Here is a 27,886-nt window from a genome sequence, read left to right on the forward strand (position 1 = left end):
TGAATATATAAATAGTTGTCCTCAACTAACTTTTATATAATACTTGTTCAAAGGACTGATGATTCAAACAAAAGAACAAGAGTTTTCATTGGCGGACCTAAAAGATGAACAGAAACCCTAACCCCTAACTGCAAACCCTACCCATGATCTTCTAACATGTGAAAGGCAAAGATAAGCCTCATAAGAGGAACAATCTCCATAGAAAGAATAGAAAGAGGAGAAAGAATAAAGACAAAAAGTGTGCATAGAATCAAAGGAGACAATTTTGGATTCTAAAGTTTGCCTTGTGAGATCATCAAAGCAATATTAGGACCACAGTAATAATACATTTTAGGGTTACTCCTTTGTTTATAGAACTATAGTTTTTAATTTGGTACTCTCCATAAGCCCCAAAGTTCAATATCTTCAAAATTAGTCTTGACATAAAGTTATATTTATAATTAATAAAAATGATGATGAACTAGAGTTTACTTTTTGTGGAATAATCTTTGTTTGCATCTCATCTTCAAAAACTTTTTCTTTTTATTTTTAAGAAGATCAAATCGTATCTGAGTACCCAAAAGTCATAATATATCCAGTAATTATTGATAAAATATTATTTAAATTATAACTTTTTAAATAATAGTCTAACTTATTTGAGAATACTAAATTAAGAAAACAAACTCCCGTATATTAACTCTCATAACACCTTACTTTCTCATTTTAAATATCACTAAAATTACAATCATTAATTTTCATTTTTAGATCAGATCAAACCCTATCTAAATATATATATATATATATATATAAATCTCCCGTGCATAATTAAGTATAAAAATCACACATCATATATATATATATATATATATTATATGCATGGTTTAAAACTTATTATATTAAATGGACCACTGTTTTGAACGACTTTAATTACAATAATTAAGTCATATATTCCCTGACAAACAAGTGAAGGGGGTTATAAGCTAAGAAAAATCTTTTTAATATAATATAAAACACATATAAGCTTTTAATTAATTAGCTTATTTTCAAACAATGAAACGTTGTGGGTCATTAATGAGTGATCTGTGCTGTGATCCTCATCGATTGATTAATTGCAAGTGTATGAGATGAGAACCGTTGTATTAATCACATGCACCATAAGCTAAGCCTTTAAAACATCTTATGGAAGAACTCACATTAGACATTAATTTAATTATTTGTCATCTTAAAACAAGGCATTAATATAGGAACCCTATGTTTTCTTACCGTTTGTTCAAGAGCATTAATTTTCAAAGTCAATGTCAAAGAATTTGAATTTATGCACTTCAAATATTATAAACAATTTTGAACTATACATGGACGAGTTGATTAATTGAGGTAGAGGTGGTAATGTGGTTTTTAAAAATTCCCATAAATATGATTTATAGATTCTTTAATATTTTATGAATGATAATTTTTGTCCCTTAAAAACTAATAAAAATACAAAAATTAAATGAAGCATAAAATATAAAAATAAAAATAGGAGATATTAATGAAATGACTGAAGACTAGCTTTGGAAACATGGTGCATAGTTGTTGTCACTGTTTGCTTATGCTTAGCGTATTCTAAACGATCGAGAATAATGAGATACCACTTAAATTAAGGTTTTGAAACGAAAAGCAATGGTCATGACATGAGTATTAATTACTAATATTATTGGTATTATTTGTGGTTATATTTACTTTGTTGGCTTAGAAGAAAGTTTGAAGGGAACAAGAGGGCAAAAATTAAAGAGCTGCTTCAACTTGCCATTATTCAGAGTCATATCTCAATTATTCTGAGGATTCTCACATGTGCATGCATGGGCACCTTGCAACCAACCCGCGTAATCCCCAAGGCCAACCGTTTTTAAATTACCTTCCATTGCGCATTTTATAATAATCTAATTATATTTACGCAAAGATACGTTTTTAATCTGTGAAAAACTTCAGAAATCATAATTTGTTGTAATATGGCAGTGGGTGAACATACACAGGGTTGAAACCCAATGCAGTGTATATTGTAGTAATATTATTCATCCACTTGTTTTTGAGTTAGCATTGTTAATTTATAGTCATATGTTGAATAGAGTCTTGAGTGAGTTCTTTTGTTAGGAGTATCTCTCATTCATTGTTGTAGTAGAGAAGAGATTTTATTAGTTTTGTTTGATTAATGTAAAATCTTCTAAAGCATAGTACACGTAAAGTGAGCGCTTTATCGCCCTAGTGATGACATCGATCGAGGTTAATAAGTCAATCTGTCTTATATTATCATATATATATATATATATGTAATATGAAACATACTATACTATATATCCGCAATTGGGGAACAATGAAGATTATGGAGAGCAGATGACATCAATAGGTTTATTAGGTTTAGTTGGCTTTTAGTTAGGTTGTTGTGACGACCCGATCGATTAAGTGATTCTTGTTATAATTACAATTTACGGTTTATATCAAAAATAGTATGCATCCCATTTTTCACTATAGCACAATTTATAAATATAGTCACACCCAACAATAAATAATGCATAACTGTTGAATTTCAATCCAACGATTGAGACGAACGTTCATAGATTTTAAATCTACAAACATTTTCAAATGATGTGTCATATAGATTATGTTGAATCCAATCATTCATAACCCTTGTTATATTAAATGATGAATAAGCCCGAGAAGAATTTGTGAGGATCAAGATGCTTTGTAAAATATTCTTTCATAATTGTGCCTTTAAGTTAGTGACTATTGTAATGTAAATATTATGGAATTATTCCTTCTGATAATCTTCATACCTCCTCTGTCGAACCTGAATTCAGAGCATCATCATAAATATCAGCATATATCTATCTTTGTTGAGGTGGCTTACATTTGATTAATGTTTTATTACAATTCATATGGAACGTGTGAAGGAAAATTTATTATGAGTTTAACTTTATTCGATAAATTTGATTAAAACTCATAAATTATAAAGATTTTTTATTTAATATAAAGTGAGGGGAAATATATGTCTAAAATTAAACTATAAATTATAAAATGTTTATTTTGAAACTAAACTATCTAGTTGATTTCTTTTATACAAAACTACCTTTGACCCATAATCTATATATCTATCATATTTAATTGTGCAAGCTAAATAATTGATGTTATATTTTTCATCTACACAAGTACAAAAATATTCAATACTTTTTTTTAATATAAATAGACTTCTTTTTGATTGATCATATATCCACGCAAAAGAAAGGGAAAATTTTACTATTCAATAAAACACCGACACCAAAATATAAAATTAACATGGTTTTTGTGTTGTTCCTCACTCCAAGTAAGATAGACAAAGTAATGAGATTTAAGATAGTGAAGGCATATACCAATCAAACTTATTTATGATATATTTATTGAAAGTTAATACACGCTCTATGTATGGTCCATAAATATAGAACATGATGAGGTGGTTGTCTTGTTGTGATCATTCAATCAACTTTCAATGACTTTTCCCAAAGAAAATAAAAAATATATAAATATGTATATGGCCTTTTTCATACTTGTTTTTTGTTTGCTATGATTTATATATAATTAAGAGATATTTCACAAATTGCCACATGAAAACAGTACAATTGTATATGTACTATATTAAAGATTAGTCACATTAATCATGTAGCAATAAGATAGTTCCCCTACAATTTTCTAAAAATCTAACTCTCAAAATTATCACATTTTACTGGGGTATATAATTAATAAAAATAATTTTATTATTATTTATATATTGACAACTTTATAAATTTAGTTGAAATGTCGCTTTTCGTGACAAAGATAAAATTAAAGCTTCTCTTTCATGTTCTTCCATGTTTCAAAATAATTATTTAAGATAAAATAAATTTTTTATGAAGTTAGTTTATAATTATGTTAGTTGAATATTACGTCATAAGCATTGGATACCCTGATGGATTCTCATCTCAATAGTGTGTGGGTAAACACAGAATCACAACTTTATATATGTCTGTCTGCATATATTATAGAGTATAATTCACTCATTGTTTAAAGTCAGATATATTGTAGGTATAGTCATTTATTATATAACGAGTCTTAATGCTGATCCATGTGAAAAGAAACTAGATATTCATAGCTGAGTAATAGAGGATTTATCGATTTAAATTATAATTATTTATATAGATTTTGGATTGCGATAAAGCGAGTAATTGCACTTAGTAAGTTACTGCAACTAGTATTTATTAAACTCTAAAAATTACTACATCATCATAATAGAGCACTTTTTAGTAGCTACTTGATGTTTTAATAATGCTTGTCTTATCATATATATATATATATATATATATATATATATATATATATATATATATACATATATTTAGTATGTGGGTGCCAACTACAGTATTACGTTTTTATAAATGATAAGTTTCAAAGAGGTATCGTATGTATACCTACTAAATATATATGTTTATAAATATATTTAAAAAAATTGAAATCATTAAAATAGCCTATAATATTTGAAAAATTATTAATTTTTATAATAAAACTATTTATTTATTTATTTTTATGTCATAACCTAAAAATTTGATAATTTCAATTAAAAAAAATAATTAATGGGCCAAAATGTGGTGCCACAAACCCTTAATAAAATTATTGTTCATATATTATACAGTGTCTAGGCATTATATATTGGATAATTTATTTAAATAGTAACCCAATCATTCAATTATTTTTATTTTAGTCATCAAATTATAAAAATTTTTAATTTGATATTTTAATTTTAAATTAACATTCAATTTGATCACTCAGGCTAACTCCATTAATGATTTACTAATATGGTATGTCATGTTATGTCATGCATTTATCATAATAGTATGTTATTTGGATGAAAAACTAAATTAAATAAGGGATATCAAGCTATCTAATTAAAAATAAAAAATAAAAAATTTAGAAATTAAATTACGTTATGAAGAATTAATTATAAGAGTTGACAATCTTTAAGGTAAAATGAGTTTTTATTCACATGGCATGTTAATGTGGTAAGGGAGCATGACATGGCATGCCATCTTAATATGTCATTAATGGAGTTAATCTGAATGATTTAATTTAATACGAATCTATGATATTTAATAAAAAAATTTTATAATTCAATGATTCAAATAGGAATGTAATTATTGTAATTAATTAAAAAATTTTATGATTCAGTTATTCACATAGAATATAGTTAGATTACTATTTCTATAATTTACCCTTATATATATCATGAAAAATAAAAAATAAAAATAAAAGAAAAGTCAAAGGGTAGAGAAGTCATAGAAAACAAAGGAAAGGATAAGAAATAGATAGATACATAGTATATAGCTGGCATGAATAATAATATAGGACATGGACTCTTATTTATTAATTAATGTGAAATTGTGAGGCGGCTGAGCTGAGCGAGTAAGCGGAAAGAACGGGTCAATGTAAGCAAACACGCACCATGCATCTTCCCACATGTAGACAGCTTGTTGCCACGTGTCCATTAGCTGTGTCCCACTCTCACGAGTCACTTTGTCTTTTTCCATCCCAATCCTCATCATCACTCCCTACCAACTCTCCCTCTTCCTATTTATTTTTATTTTTTCGATAATAATAAAAATCATTTTATGCGGTTCTAAAATTTTGTAAGATGATGCATCTTCGGACATTGCTTTTTTTTTCTTATAAATATATATATTCAAAATAATAAATGGAGGTATTTAATTTATGATCAAAGTTAATATTTTGACTTAAAAATATAATAAATAGTCTTTAGAGGATAATTATTTATTAGTCCCCCTTTATTTTTGTAAATTACCAATTATTTTCAGTTAAATTGTAGTTGCTGTCCATTAGCCATTTATATGTATATTATATATGTTCATTTTTATTTTTGAAAAATGTTCCAGCTAGATTTCTGTGAACCGGGTTCCATAATTCTGAGTTGAATATTCCATGAAATTAATATAATATATATATTCTTTACATATATATATATATATAATAATGATTGTACTAGAAAGTGTAGGGCATGTGATTAGCAATTGCATCACGTCTCCTCCCTCATCAACTCACAACATTACATGTCCCCATCTTACTCCCATCAAAGCCGGCATCTTCTCTCTCTTGTCATTAAATAAAACTCACATGATAAATTAGTAGTACATTATTCATTTGATTTGAATTAGGTTGATAAACAGCGATATTTGATAAAATTAAAACTTATTTCTACCTTATTATTATTATATATATATTTATAGTTAATAAACAAATCACATTATCACTATAATGGAGGTTGGTAGGCAATAGAGTTTTTGATGAGTTTAGTTTTACTAATGAAGAATATATTTTTATTGTATAGTTTTCTTTTAATAAATATAGTAAAACACCGATTAATATCTCTATCGAAGGAGTAAAATTAAAATTTTTTTGAACATTTATTCTGATATCTAATTATTAAAAAATAATAAATAAAATATTTATAAATAGACAGGTAAAAAGATAAAGCTCAGTGGGTTATGGGAACAAGCTAATCATCCATTATTTTTAACTTGTAATACATCCACAATAATTGAATAACATATCTACTGGACATTCACAATATTATAGAAATAGTTTAATCAGACAATTAAAACTGCAATAAAAATAAGAATTACTCAAAAAGAGTACAAACACTTTACTGGTGTAAAAACCATTTAATCATGAAAAATTAATCAATTTTTAGAATTACTTTTTAAATCCAATCGCTAAATAACTTCTCATACTTATGTCATTGCCTAATTTTTAATTAATTTTACTCTTTGATTTTAAGACTTGAATTTATTATTTTTATATCACTTTCAATTTTAGCTACTTTTTATTTTTAACGATTTGCTTATTATTCATAGCTTATTCAAATTGTACGATTGGTCGAATGGAATTTGAACTTTTTAATAACGACAAGAGAATGAAATTAAACCCGATCGTAGGCTTAAAAAGATCACATAGGATAATTTTTGCACTCGAATTACTTATTAGAATAAATAAAAGTTGCATCGACTAATAGTTAATTTTCCAAAAATTAAGAAAACAAATAAATAAAAACGTCCAATACAAAGCTCTCCTCATCAATCAATAAAAAGAACAATAGAAGCCTCTCTAGTCAGAATCATTGATTAGGTCCCCTCCATTTCATGCATGAGTACATAAATGTAGGACCTTTCAAATTCTTAACCATGTGCATGAGATATTATTTTTTAGTACGATGGCTATTAAAGCAATCAAATTATTTGTGATCAAGTCCTGTGCGGTTCTCATTCAGTAATTAAATATAAATATAACTTTATTTTTTTACTTATATATATATATATATATATATATATTACCACATTGATAAGATTTTGAGTTTTCACTGATCAAAAATTTAAAATTTGAAAAAGAAATAATAATTTTTTTTACTCATCGGTTTCTTATGATAAAGTATATCGATTATGAAGTAATGAGAGCTTTTTAAAATAAGAAATAAATGTTTTCCAATTAGTATTTTTGCCCATACTTATTTAAATTTGAAACTTGTTACTTAAATGACATAATGACTACCATATGAACCAATCTTAGTGATAATGTAATAACATATTTTAACATTATATTTTTTTTTATAAAAATAAAATAAAATTATTAGCCATGAAGAGAAGCGTGTTATTCTAGAAATTATAGTGTATGTAAGTAAGGGAAGACATATAAGAACAAGTGGCAAAGTAGTAAGGACAAACAAAAAATAAGTGCAACTATCAATGGAACTCGGCACAACTGTTCCCAATGAAACTTTTGATGAGGAGATTGTCCCAATAAATTGGCTTTCTTGCAACCTTCCAACCCTAACCCTAGAAAGAGATGCATTTATTTGTACATAGCTTGATTCAATGCTTTTTGCCGTGTTTGACTTGCATTGTGTGTGTATATATATTTGAGAGATGATAATATATTTTAAAAAACAATTATAAATTTATTTAAATTTTGAAGTGGTGTAGATCATGTTTATGTGTTGCCATTTTACTTGTAAATATAAAAAATAATGAAATAATTTAGTGATGTTACACTTTTTACTTAAAAACAAAAAAATTAATTCTATATACGGGAGAAAAGAATAATCTGCATGATGTGATCATTTTAGGATTTGCACTGATTAGTTTATAAAGGAATCATCTTAGTATATGATTTTTACATAATAAAATTGATAAAACATTAATTTATTGAAAATTAAATTTAATATATAAAATAATATAATAAATTCAAATATATATTATAATAAATTAAATTTAGTATAAAAATATGTTTTTACAATGTGAATACACCAGCACATATACTTTGTTATGCCCAACCATGTATTAAAAAGATAGTTAAATTTTTTTAAATTTTTGATTAAGCATTAAATGACTTACCGGTTGCTTGTTACAGCAGTGACTAAATAAAAATTTTCAAATTCTACTTATTTTTATTTTTATTTTTATTTTTGAAAAGTCGACAGGCTAAAACCCGTGACGACGCGTGAGCCAGCCACCTGAACCGCCGCCTCACCTCAGATGTGATCGACTCGAAAAGCACCTCGACACTCGAAGCGCTAACCACGAGGCCCGATGTCAATAAACCAAACGATTGTTGCAGAAATTCTACTTATTTTCTCATGCTATTACAATCTTTTCTCTTGTTTACTTTTATTTTTTTATCATAACAAATTATTATTTTTTTATTTTATTTCATGTTGATTTATATATATATTTTAAAGAAAAAAATACACAAGTTGCTTTCTTAATTATCCTTTTGAAATGGGAAAAAATGAAAAAAAGAAAAAGAAAAGTAAGTCTAGAAAGCGATGCATATAGTGCGCTAATCTGTACCTGTCTCCATAAAGTCACATGAATGTTTGCATAATTCAAACATTTTGAGTGTATATTTTTCTTTTGGGTACTAGAAAATAGAAATAAGATGCCCAAGTGAAATACAACACATACAAGCTACATTGAAATTTATATCTCTTGATGTGACTAGGCACTTACTCAATTTATCTGATTTAATTTTCAAATATATATTTTTAGCTAAATTGGATTAATTATTTGTCTAAGTTTGGATTATACCCCTTTATTATTAATGACCACTACACAAAGAATCTTGGTCTTTGTATATTAGTAATGTAAAAACAAAACAAAAAAAGTTTCGACATTAGATAGGCCCAATTAAATATTCAATCTTCCTTATCATGTTTTCTTGTTTTTTTAGACATAACTAGATTAATGAATGATAATAAATAGAAATAAAATAAAATAAAAATATAAAATTGAGAAAATTGAGAAAAATTACATGCAAAAGAGGAACAATTTTTTTATAATTATGTTGAAAATTAAATATAATGGTAGTAGCTCAATCTGGTATAGTCATTTATTTATCATAATAAAACTCTAAAATATATTAAATTATATCATTAGTTGTTTATAGGTCCGATTAATCTTAATTTAGTTTAAATCATGATCTAACCCAACTACTTTATAAAAAAATCATATTAATTTTTAAATATTGATTTTTTTTTAAAAAATTCATTTTTTTTTTTAAGAAAAATGTTATAAAAAGTAAAAATATAAGAAATATAAAAGTAAATTAATTAATTAATATATTTATAAATTTTTTAAAATACACATGAAAACAAAGAAAGAACATTTGTAAAGAGAAACGTATAAGACTGGAGCAAATCAATTCCCATTTTTCTCGGTGAAAACAAACAAAACAAACTCTTAATATTTGTGCATAGACTTTGAATGTTACACTCAAATTAAATATGATTGAAATCATAACTCAAATTAAATGCCGCCTTCAAATTACAATTCCCATTGCTCATTTTTTTTTTAATTATTTTACTCCCCATTAATAATCCCTGTAAATTTCCCTTGATTCCTGTACTTTCTGAACTTTGAATGGGGAATAGGTGGTCCCTATTGAGTTCACCAGGTTCATTCTGTGAATTATAGAGATGAAATGAATAATTGATTGGTTGGTGGCTTTTGTTAGTCCATTTTGGGGTGCAATGTGGTTCTTCCCTTCTTTTAAGCTTAAAATATAATATATGCATGTGTGTAAGGTGCAATACTAGCCCTAAAGACCTTCTTGGAAACCCTGCCTTACTTTCATATATTTAATAGTGTAACAATGTAAAAACATAAATCACATATTTATAACATGTTTAGATCTATGTCTGAGAAGATCATTATTAATTTATTCTTACTTCAACCCTACCCAAGATTTTTACAATGTTAAAAAAATAAAAAAAACAAATCAAATCTTAACTTTTAATAAATTGTTAACAAAACAAAAAAGAAAGAAGATAACAAGACAAATATCACTCATAAAAAGAAAATAACTCATGCCAAACAAAAGAAAATTAAGTACTGTCATTTAATTTAAAACAATGACTTAAAGAAAAAGTGTCTACAAATTTGTGAGTGAGTAGTGTCATTAATCATTATCACAAATAATAATCACCATCATCAATACATACATATATTTCCAAAAAAGAAGACACATAGATAGTCTTTAATTTTTTCTATATATTAAACAGACCAAATGCTAAAGTGAAAAGCAATATAGGCCACAACCATAGAAAAAAATATAAACAAAAGCCACCTAATTCACAGTAAGCAAATTAAAAAGTTAATCATGAAACCATAATCAAATTCCTCTCTGTCATCATAAGTCTTACTTCACAGCTGTTTTTCTTAAGTTGTAACAAACATCTTTCATTATAAATATTACTACTCTTTGGATAGGACTCACAGTCACACCTCTCCTTGTATTCCCTTCTTAAGGAACTCAGTTCTACTTGTTCATACTTGCTCCGGCGAGCTATGAGCTTACATTCCGGCGACCCTCCGGGGGGTCGTCTATGGCCGGCCTTTGCCTTTGCCTTTGTCGCAGTGCTTGTTTCAAGTAATGTAGCTCAAGTCTTTGCTGATCCTCCTTACATTTATGCTTCACCACCTCCTCCTTATGTTTATAAATCACCACCACCGCCGTCACCGTCGCCGCCGCCACCTTATGAATACAAGTCACCACCACCACCATCACCGTCTCCTCCACCACCTTATGAATACAAGTCTCCACCACCACCTTCGCCGTCACCTCCACCACCTTACCACTATAAATCTCCACCACCACCTTCTCCCTCACCTCCACCACCTTATTATTATCACTCTCCACCTCCTCCGGTGAAATCTCCACCACCACCATACTATTATCACTCCCCACCTCCTCCGGTGAAATCTCCACCACCACCTTACTATTATCACTCTCCACCTCCTCCGGTGAAGTCTCCGCCACCACCTTACTACTATCACTCCCCTCCTCCGCCGGTGAAGTCGCCACCACCACCGTACTACTATAACTCCCCCACCTCCTCCGGTGAAGTCTCCGCCACCACCTTACTACTATCACTCCCCCACCTCCTCCGGTGAAATCTCCGCCACCACCGTACTACTATCACTCCCCACCTCCTCCGGTGAAGTCTCCGCCACCACCTTACTATTATCACTCCCCACCTCCTCCGGTGAAGTCTCCGCCACCACCTTACTATTATCACTCCCCACCTCCTCCGGTTAAATCTCCGCCACCACCGTACTACTATCACTCCCCACCTCCTCCGGTGAAGTCACCACCACCACCGTACTACTATCACTCCCCCACCTCCTCCGGTGAAGTCTCCGCCACCACCCTACTACTATCACTCCCCTCCTCCGCCGGTGAAGTCGCCACCACCACCGTACTACTATAACTCCCCACCTCCTCCGGTGAAGTCTCCGCCACCACCTTACTACTATCACTCCCCACCTCCTCCGGTGAAATCTCCGCCACCACCGTACTACTATCACTCCCCACCTCCTCCGGTGAAGTCTCCGCCACCACCTTACTATTATCACTCCCCACCTCCTCGGTGAAGTCTCCGCCACCACCTTACTATTATCACTCCCCACCTCCTCCGGTTAAATCTCCGCCACCACCGTACTACTATCACTCCCCCACCTCCTCCGGTGAAGTCACCACCACCACCGTACTACTATCACTCCCCACCTCCTCCGGTGAAGTCACCACCACCACCTTACTACTATCACTCCCCACCTCCTCCGGTGAAATCGCCACCACCACCGTACTACTATAACTCCCCACCACCTCCGGTGAAGTCACCACCACCACCTTACTATTATCACTCCCCACCTCCTCCTGTGAAGTCCCCACCACCACCTTACTATTATCATTCCCCACCTCCTCCGGTGAAATCACCTCCACCACCATATTATTACACGTCACCCCCACCACCATATCACCATGAGCCAATTCTCAAGGTTGTAGGAAGAGTCTACTGTTACAAGTGCTACAATTGGGAGAACCCAAAGGAGTCTTACAAGAAGAAGCTCTTCGCAGGTGATTGTTAGAAATTTTGGCATGAATTCCTTTAATTTACTTCATTTTTTTCACATTAGAAAAACAAATTTTTTTCTTACTGGTCTGATTAGCAAACATGGAGTGTTACAAAGTCAAATGACCTGAATGTTGTGTTTGGTGTTAACAGTTTTGAATAACTAATCCTACTTTATCTTTCTATGTTAATGATTCACATATAACTATGTTAACCAAAAAGTACCGTGTGTCCAAATAATTCAAACAATTAGAAACAAAAGTTGGTGTGGATAGACCTTTGGTTCAATTATTTGAGAAAAAGCTAGCAGACATCCATCTCTTTAAAGGATAAAACCACATGGAATGGCTGAGCTAGAGTCTTGGGTCCCATGTATATCTAATAAACACCCAAAAAAGTCAGTGATAGTGGGCACTAATAATGTCCTTCTTTTTGCTATGATCCTTTCGCTCACTTTCATGCAATCCAAATGGTTTTAATTAAACTAGACAGCTTACTAACTACCCTTACCATATGGAAACAGGCGCCATAGTGAAGGTGACATGTGAGGCAGGCAACAAGAAGTATGAAGCATACGGTGAAACTAAAGGCCATGGCAAATACATTGTCACAGTTGAAGGGTATCCGTATTGGGAACATGGAGCCAAGGGATGCAAGGTTTATCTCCATGCTGCGCCAAAGGGTTCCACTTGCAACAAGCCTACAAAACTCAACGAGTGTGCTCCCCTGAACGTGTATTCTAAGTCCCATGAGGAGGTGGTCCTAAGGGCCAAAGCCACTTGCCTTTGCACCAGAGAAACCCTATGAGCATTGTGAGCACCATCACCACAACCACCACAACCACCACCACCATCACCACCATCATCAGACACCCTCTCCAACACCACCCTATTACTATAACTCTCCTCCTCCACCGGTGAAGTCTTGGTCTCCACCTTATCATTATACTTCTCCTCCACCACCGAAGTCTTTGCCACCACCTTATCATTATACATCTCCTCCACCACCGAAGTCATTGCCTCCACCGTATCACTATACATCTCCTCCACCACCAAAGTCATTGCCACCACCATATCACTACACATCTCCTCCGCCACCGAAGTCATTGCCTCCACCGTATCATTATACTTTCTCCTCCACCACCGAAGTCATTGCCTCCACCGTATCATTTATACATCTCCACCACCACCAAAGAACCCACCTTCTATTCCACCTTACTACTATAAGTCTCCTCCACCACCCTCACCATCTCCACCACCACCTTATTATTACAAGTCCCCACCACCTCCTTCACCATCTCCTCCACCACCATACTATTACAAGTCCCCACCACCTCCCTCACCATCTCCTCCTCCTCCCTACTATTACAAGTCCCCACCACCTCCCTCACCATCCTCCTCCTCCTCCCTACTATTACAAGTCCCCACCACCTCCCTCACCATCTCCTCCTCCTCCCTACTATTACAACTCTCCACCACCTCCCTCACCTTCTCCCCCACCACCTTACTACTACAAATCCCCACCTCCTCCATCACCTTCTCCCCCACCACCCTACTATTACAAGTCCCCACCACCTCCATCGCCGTCTCCTCCACCACCCTATTACTACAAATCTCCTCCTCCACCATCACCATCCCCACCACCTCCTTACTACTACAAATCTCCTCCTCCCACCATCACCCATCACCCACCACCTCCTTACTACTACAAAGTCACCTCCTCCACCATCACCCTCACCACCACCTCCTTACTACTACAAGTCACCTCCTCCACCATCACCATCCCCTCCACCACCCTACTACCAGTCACCACCACCACCATCACCATCCCTCCACCACCCCTACTACTACAAATCACCACCACCACCTTCACCATCCCCTCCACCACCCTACTACTCCAAATCACCACCACCACCTTCACCCATCCCTCCACCACCCTACTACAAATCTCCTCCTCCACCATCGCCATCTCCTCCACCACCCTACTATTACAAATCACCTCCACCACCATCCCCATCTCCACCACCTCCCTTACTACTACAAGTCACCCCTCCACCGTCCCCATCTCCTCCACCACCTTACTACTACAAGTCTCCTCCTCCACCATCACCATCCCCTCCACCACCTTACTACTACAAGTCTCCTCCACCACCATCACCATCCCCTCCACCACCCCTATCACTACAAGTCTCCTCCACCACCATCTCCATCTCCCCACCACCCCTATCTCTACAACTCACCTCCACCACCATCTCCGTCTCCCCACCTCCCTACCACTACTAATCTCCTCCACCTCCATCGCCATCTCCTCCACCTCCCTACCATTACAAATCTCCACCCCCTGCCTTCCCCATCTCCACCACCTCCCTACCATTACAAGTCACCACCCCCACCTTCCTCATCTCCACCACCTCCCTACCATTACAATTCACCACCCCCACCTTCCCCATCTCCTCCACCTCCCTACCATTACAAGTCACCACCCCCACCTTCACCGTCTCCTCCTCCAACATACATCTACGCATCCCCACCACCTCCCATTCATTACTAGGTATAATTCCGTCACTGAAACTTTTTTCTAAACTACTAAGTTGATTAATTTCCCAAATTGGTACACTATTTTTCATCATCTCAAAGTTAACAATTATCTTATTTGCAGGTTCCACTTCCAACAAAGCAAAGGTTTCTTGGAGAAGAGCCAAGTTCTTGTCTAAATCGTGGAATAATCTTCTGAGCATAAGTGTGGACAGCTCTTCCAGCGTTGACAGCACAAGCTCATGGTCTTTGGTTTTAGTCATCTTACACTTCATTCTGTTTGCCAAGTCTAGAAGAGATGCAGATCATATATACGTACCAAGGACCCCACTAGGTGTGGAAGAAGGATGGTGAAAATTAGGGTTTGAGTGGCCATTGTTTTTTTCTTTTTGTTTGTTTGTGAAGTATAATATTTATATTCTTGTATTTCTTATATGTATTTACTTAGCCATATTTGTTTGTCATTAGGTCTTGCAGCGTTTAGTGCTCTTCTTCAATAATAAAGCAGCATGAGTTCACCTTAAAGCATATATGTATATCCATTTATTGATGAAAATCTTGATGCATGGTTTCTCAAAACAAAGATATAATATATACACATAATAATGGCAATGGGATCGCTGTCAAGCAAAACTCCACATGCCCATTATGAATGGCCACGATTTATCTGACATTCTTTGTCAGAAGTGAGTTTTTCATCTGATAGAGGAAGAAGACATGCAGAGTAAAATGTCAGTTATCTCTGCTGCTTGAAGATAAAAGGGAAATAAGAAAACTTGATGTTTATGGAAGCCTCTCCTTCATTGAGGAGATGTGCAACGGATAAATTCTGGAGCAATTCAGAGACACACAAGCTTTACTCACCAAGATCTTTTGCAACAATCAATTCACTGAATAATCTCAGAAATTACCAGATCTGTTGTCATTACCATCAATCATGATTAACGAAAAAACACCAGCATTCCGGTGACATCCTCTTACGGAGGACCTATCCGTGCTGCCAATCACTACGCAGTGAGAGGCGATGCTGACATGATGTGTTTTCATTTTATACCTCTATTCGTCAGTCAAGTAATCATTATCATGTGAGTGATATAGCGATCTATATGCACAGCCAGACGCACACAACTAACGCTTATAATCGCCAGTATACCTCATTATATTCAAGTTTTGAATGGACCCAAATCAGATCCCGATCTTCAAGCTTTGAATTTGGTCCCACTATCTAATTTTAAATGTGTGGATATAACATTAATTGGACACCAACTATGTCGCGGTTATCTTATACGCATTTATTAAAACCGACATTATAAACATCAGGCGCGACTTAAAACGTCGATCGCCGATCTCCCCGCCAACAAAAACATGGCGAGTTTTAATAGTGGCTTATAACAATAAATGCCTTTAGTTTATTATTGTTACCGCTTATATTTTAAACCGGGAGAGTTATTTTTCCTAAATACTTAATTACTTAATATATTTCACCCCTTGTCTGCTTCACCAGGTCCGTGGGAGCTTCTCTTCTCCCAGAGACAATCTGCTCGCCTGCCTCAAAGTCTTGCTTCCCATCTCGCGGGAGTTTTTACTTGCATTCTCATGGGAGTTTTTACCCAGCCTTTGCTTTCCCTGATCGCTTCCGTCCCCTCACAGGATTCGTCACGATTGTTCTTTCACTGCACTGCCCCGATCGTGTATTCTTCGACGACGAAGACCCTCAAACCCATTTGCTCGGCTCTTCCATTCTTTCTAAGTTCGGGCCAATTTCAGATTTTCTTGAAATCTAGAAATTGCTTTCTTTGTTTCACTTCTTCAAATGTGGTGTTCTCTCTGCTGGGTTGCTCACTTCGTGTGTTGAACTTGTCAAGGTGGAAGTGAGGTTATTTGAGAAATTATTCTCTCCCAAACACAAAAGGCCATCACTTAAGTTTCCTTTCGCCAGTCCTCTCTACATGATTCTTTAAGTAAGTTGTTTTTCCGTGTTCCAAAATCCGCTGAAAGTTGGAGGACCTGCTGTCGATTAGGTAATGCCTCTTTCTATGTAACAAAATATCTAGGATCTCCACCTAGACACTATATGATGCATCTTTCTAAGGTTTGGTATCAACATAACTTAAATTCTTGCTCAAATTTCTGTCTAAAATATCTAATCTGTTTTTTCTCCACTGCTAATCTCTGATTTTGATTGGTTAGCCTACCAATTGCATATAAGTAATTGCCACTTGGTTATTCAAACACTTAACAGTTTATTACCATCCGTATGCTTGTACTGAACTGATGTCTATACCTTATACCAGATTGCCATCATCTTGAAGCATACACTATTTTTTTTCTGGATGATCCTCAAGTTTTCCTCAAGAGAAAGGTTGACATTGATATAATCTGCACATTTATAAGGTTGACATTGATATAATCTGCACATTCTAAGGAAGTGATACAAAATGCATATGCTGTACCTGTCCTAGGCAATGCTATAACAGGCGACAAGTTTCAATTTGAAAGGCTTGGTAAGTTCTTGCTCCCCCTCATCTGTTCTATTTTGCTAGTTTAGTTAAGTTTCATTTCTTTGTGATTTATCACTTAACTTTTTTTTTAAGGAGTCTCTCCTATGAAGATCAAACAATTGTTTCTTGTTGCTGAACTGATTTCCTTAAATAAAATAAGTTTGCTGGACTTATTTCATTAGATAAAATCAGTTTGCCTTTGAAAAATGAACACACCCATAAAGAAGAAGCAAATGATGAGATTGGATATTACTTTGCGGTTCGTATGTCTTAATTAATATGTTTATCTTTCACTAATTGGTTGTAACCCTTGCTTTGTACTAGGGTTTGGGTATTCAGTTTCCTTTAGTGGGGCTTTAATTTGAGTTTGAATTCTGTTTTTGATGAGATTTTGGTATGGTTTTAAGGAATTAGAAAATATAGATTGTGTCCGTTTTGTATATAAGTCAACATGCCAATCTTTTTTTCTTTTTTTCATTTTAATTTTTTGGCATGTTAATCTATATTTGTTAATCCCTTAATTTTTTCTGATTGTAGGTCATCTTTGAAACTTCAAGAATTGTTGATGTTGTCAATGGTTTGCTAAGACACATAACCGGCTAGGGACATACAATTGGAAGGTATATATATATATATATATATATCTGAATGTTTATTAAAAAATATTTGTTAAGTTTGATCTAAAATGCTTAAATTGTTTATATTAACTTGGTTTTGCAATTATCAACCCCATGATTGGAAATGGTTAAATTGTTTATATTAACTAGGTTTTGCAATTATCTGAATGTATATATATATATCTGAATGTTTTTAAAAAAATGTTTGTTAAGTTTGATCCGAAATGCTTAAATTGTTTATATTAACTAGGTTTTGCAATTATCAACCCCATGATCTGAAATGGTTAAATTGTTTATATTAACTAGGTTTTGCAATTATCTGAATGTGTATATATATATATATCTGAATGTTTATTAAAAAATCTTTGTTAAGTTTGATCTGAAATGCTTAAATTGTATATATTAACTAGGTTTTGCAATTATCAACCCCATGTTCTGCTTAGCAAACTCAACAAGATTTTTAATGGGAAATAAAACTAGTCTAGTAAAGTAGGCAAACAACTTGCATCCCATTTCTTGATTTTTAATGGGAAATAAAACTAGTCTAGTAAAGTAGGCAAACAACTTACATCCCATTTCTTTATTTAATGATCCTAATAGAAAATTAGATGCAAACTCTTGTTTGTAGTAGGGCAGATGCATTGCATATTAAATTGGGTTGATTTGGATACTAGGGCAAATGCATTGCATATTAAATCAGTTTTAAATTGTGCATTGTATGGGATATACATACATAACATTAATTGCAAGGTAGGGATTTCTCTTTTATAATAATTAATATTTAATCTTCGCTACACATGAACATATAATTATTAAGTATCCAATTTTTATTTTTATACATTAAGCAGAAATGAATAAGTGTTGGATGCATAAGTCAAGGTTGAGCCAAGAATATGAACATGGTGTGGAAGAATTTCTTAAGTTTGCATTCGATAACGCAAGTCAAGATGGTATGATTGTATGCCCTTGCGTAAAATGTGTGAATATTCATTGGCGAACCCGTGAAGTAGTGCTTGAACATTTAATATGTGATGGAATTCTACAAAGATATACATGTTGGTTTTTCCATGGAGAACATGTTCCATCTCCCACTACTAATACAACAACCACTTTCAGAGATGCTTCAATTTCTCGTAATACAATCTCTCAAGTTAGGAAAGATGGCATGGATGAATTATTAAGGGATGCTCTTAACATGCATCAAGTTGATGAAGGGAATTCGGATCCTAATATCTGTGAAATTGATGTAGAAGTGAATATTGGGGATGGAACTTACAAGGGGGTAGATGACGAGCAACCTTCAGAGGAAGCTGCAAAGTTTTATAAGTTGCTAACAGAAATGAATGAAAACCTTTATGAGGGATCAAAGCATTCTAGATTATATTTTTGCATTCGCCTGTTTCATCTGAAATGCATGTCTGGAATGACTGGAAAAGGACTCGATTTGTTGATTGAATTTCTAAAAGAGTTCTTTCCCTTAGCTGCTATTCCTAGAAGTAGTCATGAGTCCAAAAAAGTCATCAAGGATTTGGGTCTTGGGTATGAAAAAATTCATAGTTGCCCTAATGACTGCATGCTGTATTGGGAGCTTAATGAACATCAACAATCTTGTCATGTGTGTGGCCGTTCTCGCTGGGTGTCGAATGATCCCGAACATTCTGTGGATGGTGATGGTGATACCGTTCGTAAGAGACATGCAAAGGTATTACGGTATTTCCCTCTAATACCACGACTGTAGAGGATTTTCATGTCTTCTAAGACTTCAGATGATATGGTTTGCCATGCTGTTGGTCGAACAAATGATGGCCGTTAGAGACACCCTGCCGATGCTCAGGCATGGAAATCTTTTGATGCAAGATATCCAGATTTTGCTTGTGAACCACGAAATGTTAGGCTTGGGCTTTCCTCAGATGGATTTAACCCATTCAAGATTTTAAGTACTTCTTATAGTACTTGGCCAGTAGTCTTGATTCCTTATAATTTGCCGCCATGGATTGGGATGAAGCAACCTTCTTTCATCTTATCAATGATTATTCCAGGCGACAAAGGTCCTGGAAATGATATCGACATCTACTTGCAACCTCTCATTAAAGAGTTAAAGCAATTGTGGGTCGGTGTTGAGACATTTGATGCATCAGTGAGAAAGAATTTTCAGCTTAGGGCTGTTTTATTATGGACTATCAATGATTTTCCTGCTTACGCAAATTTATCAGGTTGGAGCACCAAAGGAAAATATGCATGTCCGTGTTGTGCAGCGCAAACTTCTTCAAGATGGTTATCTAATGGGAAAAAGTTTTGTTTCATGGCACATCGACGGTGGTTACAAAAAGATCATCCATACAGATCACAGAAACATATGTTTGATGGAACAGTTGAGATGCGTGGAGCTCCTCCGGCTACTTCTGGATCAGATATTTTGTTAATGTTAAAAGACTTGCAATTTACATATAGAAAAGGGATGAAGAGTGATTTGAAGAAATCAAAATCTACTTCTTCATCAGTGAAGAGACGACATCAAGAGCCCAATGTTGACATAGACAATGATGCGGATGAGGTAGAAGAAGATGAATCACATGTGGCAATACTATGGAAGAAGCGATCCATTTTCTTTGAATTACCTTATTGGGAGCATAATCTATTGCGGCACAATCTTGACCTCATGCACATTGAAAAAAATATTTGTGAAAATATTGTTGGCACAATTCTTAATGTGGATGGGAAATCTAAAGACAATTTAAAAAGCAGACTGGATTTGGTGGAAATGGGTATTCGTCGAGAGCTTCATCCTGAATATCTTTCCAATGGAAATACAAGACTACCACCGGCATCCTTTTCCATGTCCAATGCTGAAAAAGATCTCTTTTGTCATGTACTGAGGAATATAAAAGTCCCAGATGCATACTCTTCAAATATTTCCAAAGCTGTGAATGAGAAAGAACGAAAACTTCAAGGGTTAAAATCTCATGACTATCATATATTACTACATGATTTGTTTCCAATTGCTTTGCGATCATCCATGTCCAAACAAGTGACTCTTGCCATTTCAGAACTTTCAAATATTTTCAAAATCCTTTGTGGTAAGGTACTTAATGTGGAAGCCATTGACAAGCTTCAGGATCGAGCAGCAATAGCTTTATGCCACTTAGAAAGGATTTTTCCACCTTCATTCTTCACTATAATGGTGCACCTAGTTATACATCTTCCATTGGAGGCCAAGCTTGGCGGTCCTGTTTATTACCGATGGATGTATCCAATCGAACGGTATTAGTTTTCTCGTCCAATAATTTTTATAATATTTTATCAATCAAAATTCGTCGGGTTAATGTTTTCAACTATTTGTTATAGGTTTTTGCTTAAGTTAAAAAATTATGTCCGAAATAAGAGATTTCCTGAAGGGTCTATTGCAGAAGGATATTTAGCAGAAGAATGTGTAACTTTTTGTTCGAGATATTTGGTTGATGTTGAAACTGTATTTGATAAACCTGCGAGAAATCTAAGACAAGTGCATGATGAGAGAATTGGAAGCTGTTATTTATTCGAAAGTGGTGGAGAGCCAATAGGGAAAATTGAGGTGGTGGAGTTGGATGATAGATCATGGGCACAAGCACATCGTTATGTGCTATTACACCATGAAGCTATTGAACCATTCCAGAAGTAAGGCAAACATTTTTGGTTTTTTTTTGTTTGGTTAGGCATAGTGTGTTGACATGTATTATCCTTACTTGCAGTGAGTATAAAAATATATTGAGAGATCAAATGCGTGCTCGACGTTCAAATGCACGGGATGTTGATAGGAAATTTACTGAAACTTTCCATGAGTGGTTGGGGGAAACTGTAAGCGATTGGAAAACCTTTTAACTATATCAATTCCCTATTAATATATGTACATTCACATACATACATTTAATTAAATACATGCAATTTGAGCAGGTTTCTCAACATAGTGATGTGGTTGACAAAGTTAGATTCCTTGCAAAAGGTCCGAACAGGGTTATAAAAAGGTATAAAGGCCTCATCATTAATGGATTTCGATTTCATACAAAATCTCGGGAAAGATGTAGAAGAACACAAAATTCTGGAGTTCTTGTTACCTCTTCCACGATAAGCTATGCCAGTGCAAGGGATGCTAATCCATTAGAAGGAAATGTCGACTATTATGGGATATTGACTGATATAATTGAGTTGGATTATTTCAACAAGTTCAAGGTTGTGCTATTTCGATGTGATTGGGCTGATGTGAATACTAGCAGGGGAGTCAAGAATGATAAATATGGGTTCACAATGGTTAATTTTTCTCGCACGATTCACACGGGCGAACACATTCTGGATGAGCCATATGTGCTTTCATCTCAAGTGAAGCAAGTTTTTTTATTCTGAAGACCCAAAAGAACCTGGTTGGTTCGTTGTAATACACAATCAACCAAGGGAGGTGTACGACATGGGTGATGAAATTGCAGATTTTGGACCTACAACCGAATGTTTTCCTTCCATTGATGAGGGTACTTTCAGTGCAAATGATGACTGCCATTGGGCCCGTCAAGATGGTGACGATGACATTTATGATTGTTGACAAAAAAAATTAGTAAGTTGATAGTTTCAATTCTGAAAATATGTTCCCTTTTATATGCATTAATTATTTTCTAGGTTCTCCAAGTTAGAGATTAATACTAGTTTGTATATCAGTATAAATAGTAATTGTTATGGTAATGATAATTTGTGATGGTATATGTAGAGTAAACAATCAAAAGTGGAACTAGCTACCAAAAGTCTTATAATATATTTATATATATATGTATGATATATCTTGCTTGTTTGTTTCTTTTCTAATGGATGAGGAAGTGATGGACATGACAAGGTGTCCCCTTTTGTTATTTGCTAAGACACTCTCGGTGGCTAAGAAACCTAGAACAATTAATAATGAACATGTTTCAAGTACTTATTTGACATTGGTTTAATTTGTCATACCATTGATATTTTTATTATGTTGCCAAACATTAATTTCACTAAATCATGCAGCATATTCTCAAGTTCAGCTTTAATTCGTCAGTATAACTTGTTTTTAGTCCACAAAAGAAAATCAATGTATGTCTACTTAATTTCTCCTTTTTACATTAATCATGGAGAAGGAATTTTGAAGGTCCTAATCCAAAATTCTGTACTCTCTCCTCCTGATAGAGTGTTTTTGTGATTTTTTCATTTTTCCATGATTTTGCATTCATATCACTGGGTTCACCATATCACTGAATTAGTCTTTTTAATATTATAAATCAGCAGTCATGGTTGTGAATGTATGAACCAAAATAATTATGCCCATGCCACTTGCAAATTCATATTTGGTGATGATCATGTCTGATGCAATTCATGCTTAGCACACAAGGATTTAATGCAGTGTGTAATAGTAATTGTTGGAGAGTAATTAGAGACTGCATGATGTTTTGGAAAAGAAATAGCAGCATGGTCCAACTAGCTGTATGATTTCTATAACTAGCTGTATGTTTTGGAGAGTAATTAGAGTATCTTTAATGAATTAAGACAGAAGTTCAATTCTCTTTGTTCCATGTGAGAGTTTGAAGTCTTAACATGAATTCTGTCTGTAGCTGAGCAATAACCATAGCTTTAGGACACGATCTATATATTTGTGTGTGTAAGAAGCAGTTAAAAACTTAGGCAATTAATTAATTGAAGATCAAGATGCTTACATGTTGAGAAAAAACTTTTTTTGGTGAGTGGTGGTCCTTATGCATCCAAATCAAGTAATTAGTCTATAATTTTCTTGCCTTTTGGTGTACAACATTTCAAAGAATTTGCTTTTGTTTCTCTTGATGCTTCTGTCACTTTTTTCATGTAATTGTTCGTATGCCTTGCTAGTTGGTGCACATGTTTTTCAGCATTAATGTGAGTGTTTTTTGTGCAAAAGGACTTGATTGGAATAAGTTATTTATCAAATTGCAACAAGGATTGCTCAGTAGTTTGTAGATCAGGAGCAGATGATGTTTAAAGATTTTGCTTCTTTTTTTTTTAAATGTTGATGTATTTCCTCTCACATTATCCCCTTTATTGCTTGGTGCATCTGTTATTTTAGTGTAAATATGAGTGCGCCTGTTTGAAAGAGATATTTCCTTCAAATGCACACTCTGCAGCTTGAATTGTCATGGATTTGATTTGACTGATGAAACTCTTGTTTTGCATCTATCATTGATGTATAATGTTTGTTGGCATTGATGAGTTTCAAAGAGATGACACTGGGGGAGTTTTTTCCTTTAGCTGGATGGATATTGTTGGTTAAGTATAATGCTTCATTTGATTATTATGGATGCTCTGGTATTCACCATGTGGGGTATGTTGTTACTAGTGTCAGTTAAGAAACTTCCATCATATGTGCTTACCTCCTTTTTGAATAAACTTTATCAAACCATTCGGCCACCTTGAATACTAGAAGAAGTGCCAATAGGTTTGCTACTTTTTTATTTGTCAATTTTTTTTTTAAATTGGTATGGAAAATGAAATAGTTAAAATGTTGGCATCATCTGTGCTTACCTCCTTTTTGAATAAACTTTATCAAACTTTATCAGAAATTTTTTTTTTTTTCAAACCATTCGGCCACCAAAAGCCAAGATAAAGGTCCCTTAATTACTTGATTATTCCACACCTTCCTATTTTTTATCTTTTATTCTCTCTTACAGTTGGATATCTCTCATTTGATGTCATGTAGGAGAAAATTTAAAGAAGATCAAGAAAGGAAGAGGGGACTTTGATTAATTTTCATGACTTGCTGAATTCTTTGGATACCCAGCAAGGGACTGGTATGCATTTCATTTCCTGGTTTATTTTTTATCTTCTTGTTTAGATTCATTAGACTTTCAAGGTTTTAGAGGTGATGATCAACTTTATATTTTTGGTGTTCCTACTTCCAATAGTTAATTAACAAAGCTAATGAATCTCTTCCTTTATTAGATAAGAAGTTCACATAGAAATAACAAAAGGTATCAAGATAGAGTCTATTGAAACTCTCATGAAACTTTCCTTTTACGGTGATTAATAGAAATATTGGATTTTGCTTGATGAACAATGAGATGCAAAGTATCTTGGACTTTTTGGGCATTTCTTGAAAGAACATTTTTGTTCATGAGAAGCTAGATTTTCTGAGTTTTAGGAATCCACATTGTAGACAATAGCAAAATTCTTGAGAAAGTAGGCTGGTATAACATGATATATATACTTGTTGCCGTTCACGTATTATTCGGAAAAATTGATCTTGTCTTCAAAAATAGATTTGTTAGTAGACAATGTCTTCCACTGGAGATAAAAGTCACTAGTTCAAAAGTCAAAGTAAGTGCGAAAGAGACTTCTAAACTCTCATCTAGCTGCCCGACTTTGTAGCTCGAACAAATAAGCTGCAAATAGTTCAACCCACTCTGTTTTGGAATAGAGTTTTTGCCATTTTGCCACTCTATATATAGCATGTTATTCAATTTTTAAATTTACGCAATCATTGACAAGCTTGCATCTAATTCACAGGATGAGTCATTTTTTTCTTTTGTGCGAGATAAGTGAAAACATGCGGAGATTAAAAATTGAAAGGTATCAAAATTGTCCAATCGACTCTCACGCTAACAATGCAGAGTGGATGTGATGTTGGTGGTGCTACAACATCTAATTTTTGCGGCGATAATCCATCAAACCATGTTGGTTCTACAAAGGTGCAGCTCCATTACCTAGTGTTACTCCACATAGCTCTATTCAGTCATCCTCGGATGATTCAAACCTTAATGATCAAGTTGCAGCCGATGTACATGCACAAGATTAGATAATCTTCACCAATCAATGAAGCCCGTGAATTGAATTCAGGTAATTCCATGCTTTTAGACTAAAATTAAAAAAATCACTATAATTGCATGAATGCTTAATATGTTACTGATATGTGTATGTATTATTGTAGTTGATAATCAAGGACAACAAAGAAAAAGGGTAGAACTACTATAAAAGAGTTATGGACATTACCTCCTCAAGAAAGGATTTTTAGTAAGTTCCAATCAATTAGGACAACCAGTTGGACCAAGCACAATTATTGGCTGCATTTCTAGGTATGCTTGCTCGATCAGGCCAACATATTGGCCTCCAATATGAGAGTTGGCATAAAGTACCAAAAACATTAAAGGATGAATTGTTTAAATTTATTGAGGTAAAGTCACTTAACTGAAAGGTTCAAATGTTATGCTTACAAATAATTGAATTGTTTAAATTTAGTAAGTTCTATTACTAATCCAAATGGGTTATAATGTTTTTATATAGTTAAGATTTTCCCTTCAAATTTCAAGAGAGTATGTGCTCAAATCTTTGGGGAAGAAATGGAGGGATTATAAGCATGATTTGAAAACAAAACATTTCAAACGAGAAGAAAGTCTACAGTGCTAACAAGGACAAACATCCAAGTGCTACTATTCGATGGCAATAGGGAACAATTAGTTGACTTTTTGGTATTCAAAGAAAAGGAGAGGTTGGCGTAAATATTTTTGCTTATTTCAATAAAAAGTATCTTATCTTTGTTATTTATAATTTTTAAAATGCATGTCATATCTCGGATTCCGAAAAACTTGGGGTTGCTAGTAGAAAACAACAAAAATATACACACACTTGTGGATCGAAGAGTTTCGCGAGAAAGGAAAAAAGAAATGGTAAGTAACTATAAACTTGTTTATATTTTGTGATTCAAAACTAATTTGTGGCCAATTACTTGTAGGAGGTTACCAGAGGGTGAAAAAGTAGGTCGCCTTTGAATTTTTAGAGCAATCCATACTAAGAAGGATGGGTCTCACATGAATGAGAAACTAGACAAATTATGGTAATACCTATGTTTTTTAGTGTTCTTTAATCACTTCACAATTTGTTTTTAAATTATATTAATTCTTTTAAAAATTGTTTTTTGATATAGGAGTCGGCCAATGAGAAGTTAGTTGGATATCAAACAATAGATGAGGATATGCAAATGGTTGAAACTCAAATTCTGACACAAGTTATTGGAAAAGAACGATGTGGCCGAGTAAGAGGGGTTGGGTTAGGTCCAACACCCAAAAGCTATTATGGAGGCTCGAGTACCCGAAATTCTAACAACTCAAACAATCAACCAAGTGAGAGTTGTTGAGCTAATTCATCAAATGGAGCGAGAAATGCAAAAATGAGAGATGAGCGTGAGCAGAGAACGAGCTCAAGTAGAACAACAAAATGCTCAATACAATGCTCTTCTTACCTTTTTACAAAATCGCGTTTCGGGATGTTACGATCCCCGGAATAAACAATATTAGCTCATCCTTATCACAGTCCCAGGTATTCTAAAAGTACACAAATTATTTTGGTTATGCCTAGGTTCATCTTCTAATGATTTTATTTTAATTGCAGGATAACTCTTCTAGAGATAATTAATTAATGGCGTTGGTAATGCATTGGATGCATGTCTTTAGCCGTATATGTTATGTACGTTATGGTTTTATGTGGAACAAGAATCACATAATTTGATATTAGTGTTCTTTGGTATTTTTGGAATTTATTGTGTTATGTTTGGAATTCCTAATGTATGACCGCTTGTTGGAATGAGATGTGGAATATTGTTACAAATCATCAACTATTGTTTATGTTTAATTATTTGTGGATGTAAACAAGTCTATATGTGTGTTGTAATGCATTGATTATATTCCAGGTTTTCCAGAAGAAATACCCAAAAAAAATCTGAATTGCTTGCTAAATCCTTCAAATATAGTTTTTATTGTTCCCGGCGTTTATTTCAAAAAATGCCACGAAAAA

At 33.8% G+C, this 27,886-nt stretch overlaps 3 protein-coding genes across 3 annotated transcripts; all 3 read left to right on the forward strand.

The window, feature by feature from the left end:
* Positions 1 to 10,871: 10,871 nt before the first annotated feature.
* On the forward strand, positions 10,872 to 13,327 carry LOC120253356 (extensin-1-like). Its single transcript, XM_039261688.1, is given in 6 exon segments — positions 10,872 to 11,380; positions 11,431 to 11,701; positions 11,703 to 11,946; positions 11,949 to 12,037; positions 12,039 to 12,441; positions 12,960 to 13,327. Coding segments are annotated over 6 exon segments (1,800 nt in total). The 3' UTR covers positions 13,244 to 13,327.
* A 335-nt stretch (positions 13,328 to 13,662) lies between these two features.
* On the forward strand, positions 13,663 to 14,718 carry LOC120253358 (extensin-like; the record flags this gene model as incomplete). The annotated part of the gene is made up of 2 exons (XM_039261689.1): positions 13,663 to 14,229; positions 14,275 to 14,718. Coding segments are annotated over 2 exons (1,011 nt in total), but the record flags the coding sequence as incomplete, so codon positions are not given.
* A 4,535-nt stretch (positions 14,719 to 19,253) lies between these two features.
* Positions 19,254 to 22,465, forward strand: LOC120253359. Its single transcript, XM_039261690.1, has 5 exons — positions 19,254 to 19,790; positions 19,902 to 21,349; positions 21,434 to 21,742; positions 21,817 to 21,922; positions 22,019 to 22,465. The coding sequence occupies exons 1-5, from the start codon at positions 19,254 to 19,256 to the stop codon at positions 22,463 to 22,465; spliced, it is 2,847 nt and encodes a 948-aa protein (XP_039117624.1).
* Positions 22,466 to 27,886: the final 5,421 nt, after the last annotated feature.

Source organism: Dioscorea cayenensis, unplaced genomic scaffold, assembly GCF_009730915.1.
Source record: "Dioscorea cayenensis subsp. rotundata cultivar TDr96_F1 unplaced genomic scaffold, TDr96_F1_v2_PseudoChromosome.rev07_lg8_w22 25.fasta BLBR01000064.1, whole genome shotgun sequence".
In the NCBI taxonomy this organism is placed as follows: Eukaryota; Viridiplantae; Streptophyta; class Magnoliopsida; order Dioscoreales; family Dioscoreaceae; genus Dioscorea; species Dioscorea cayenensis.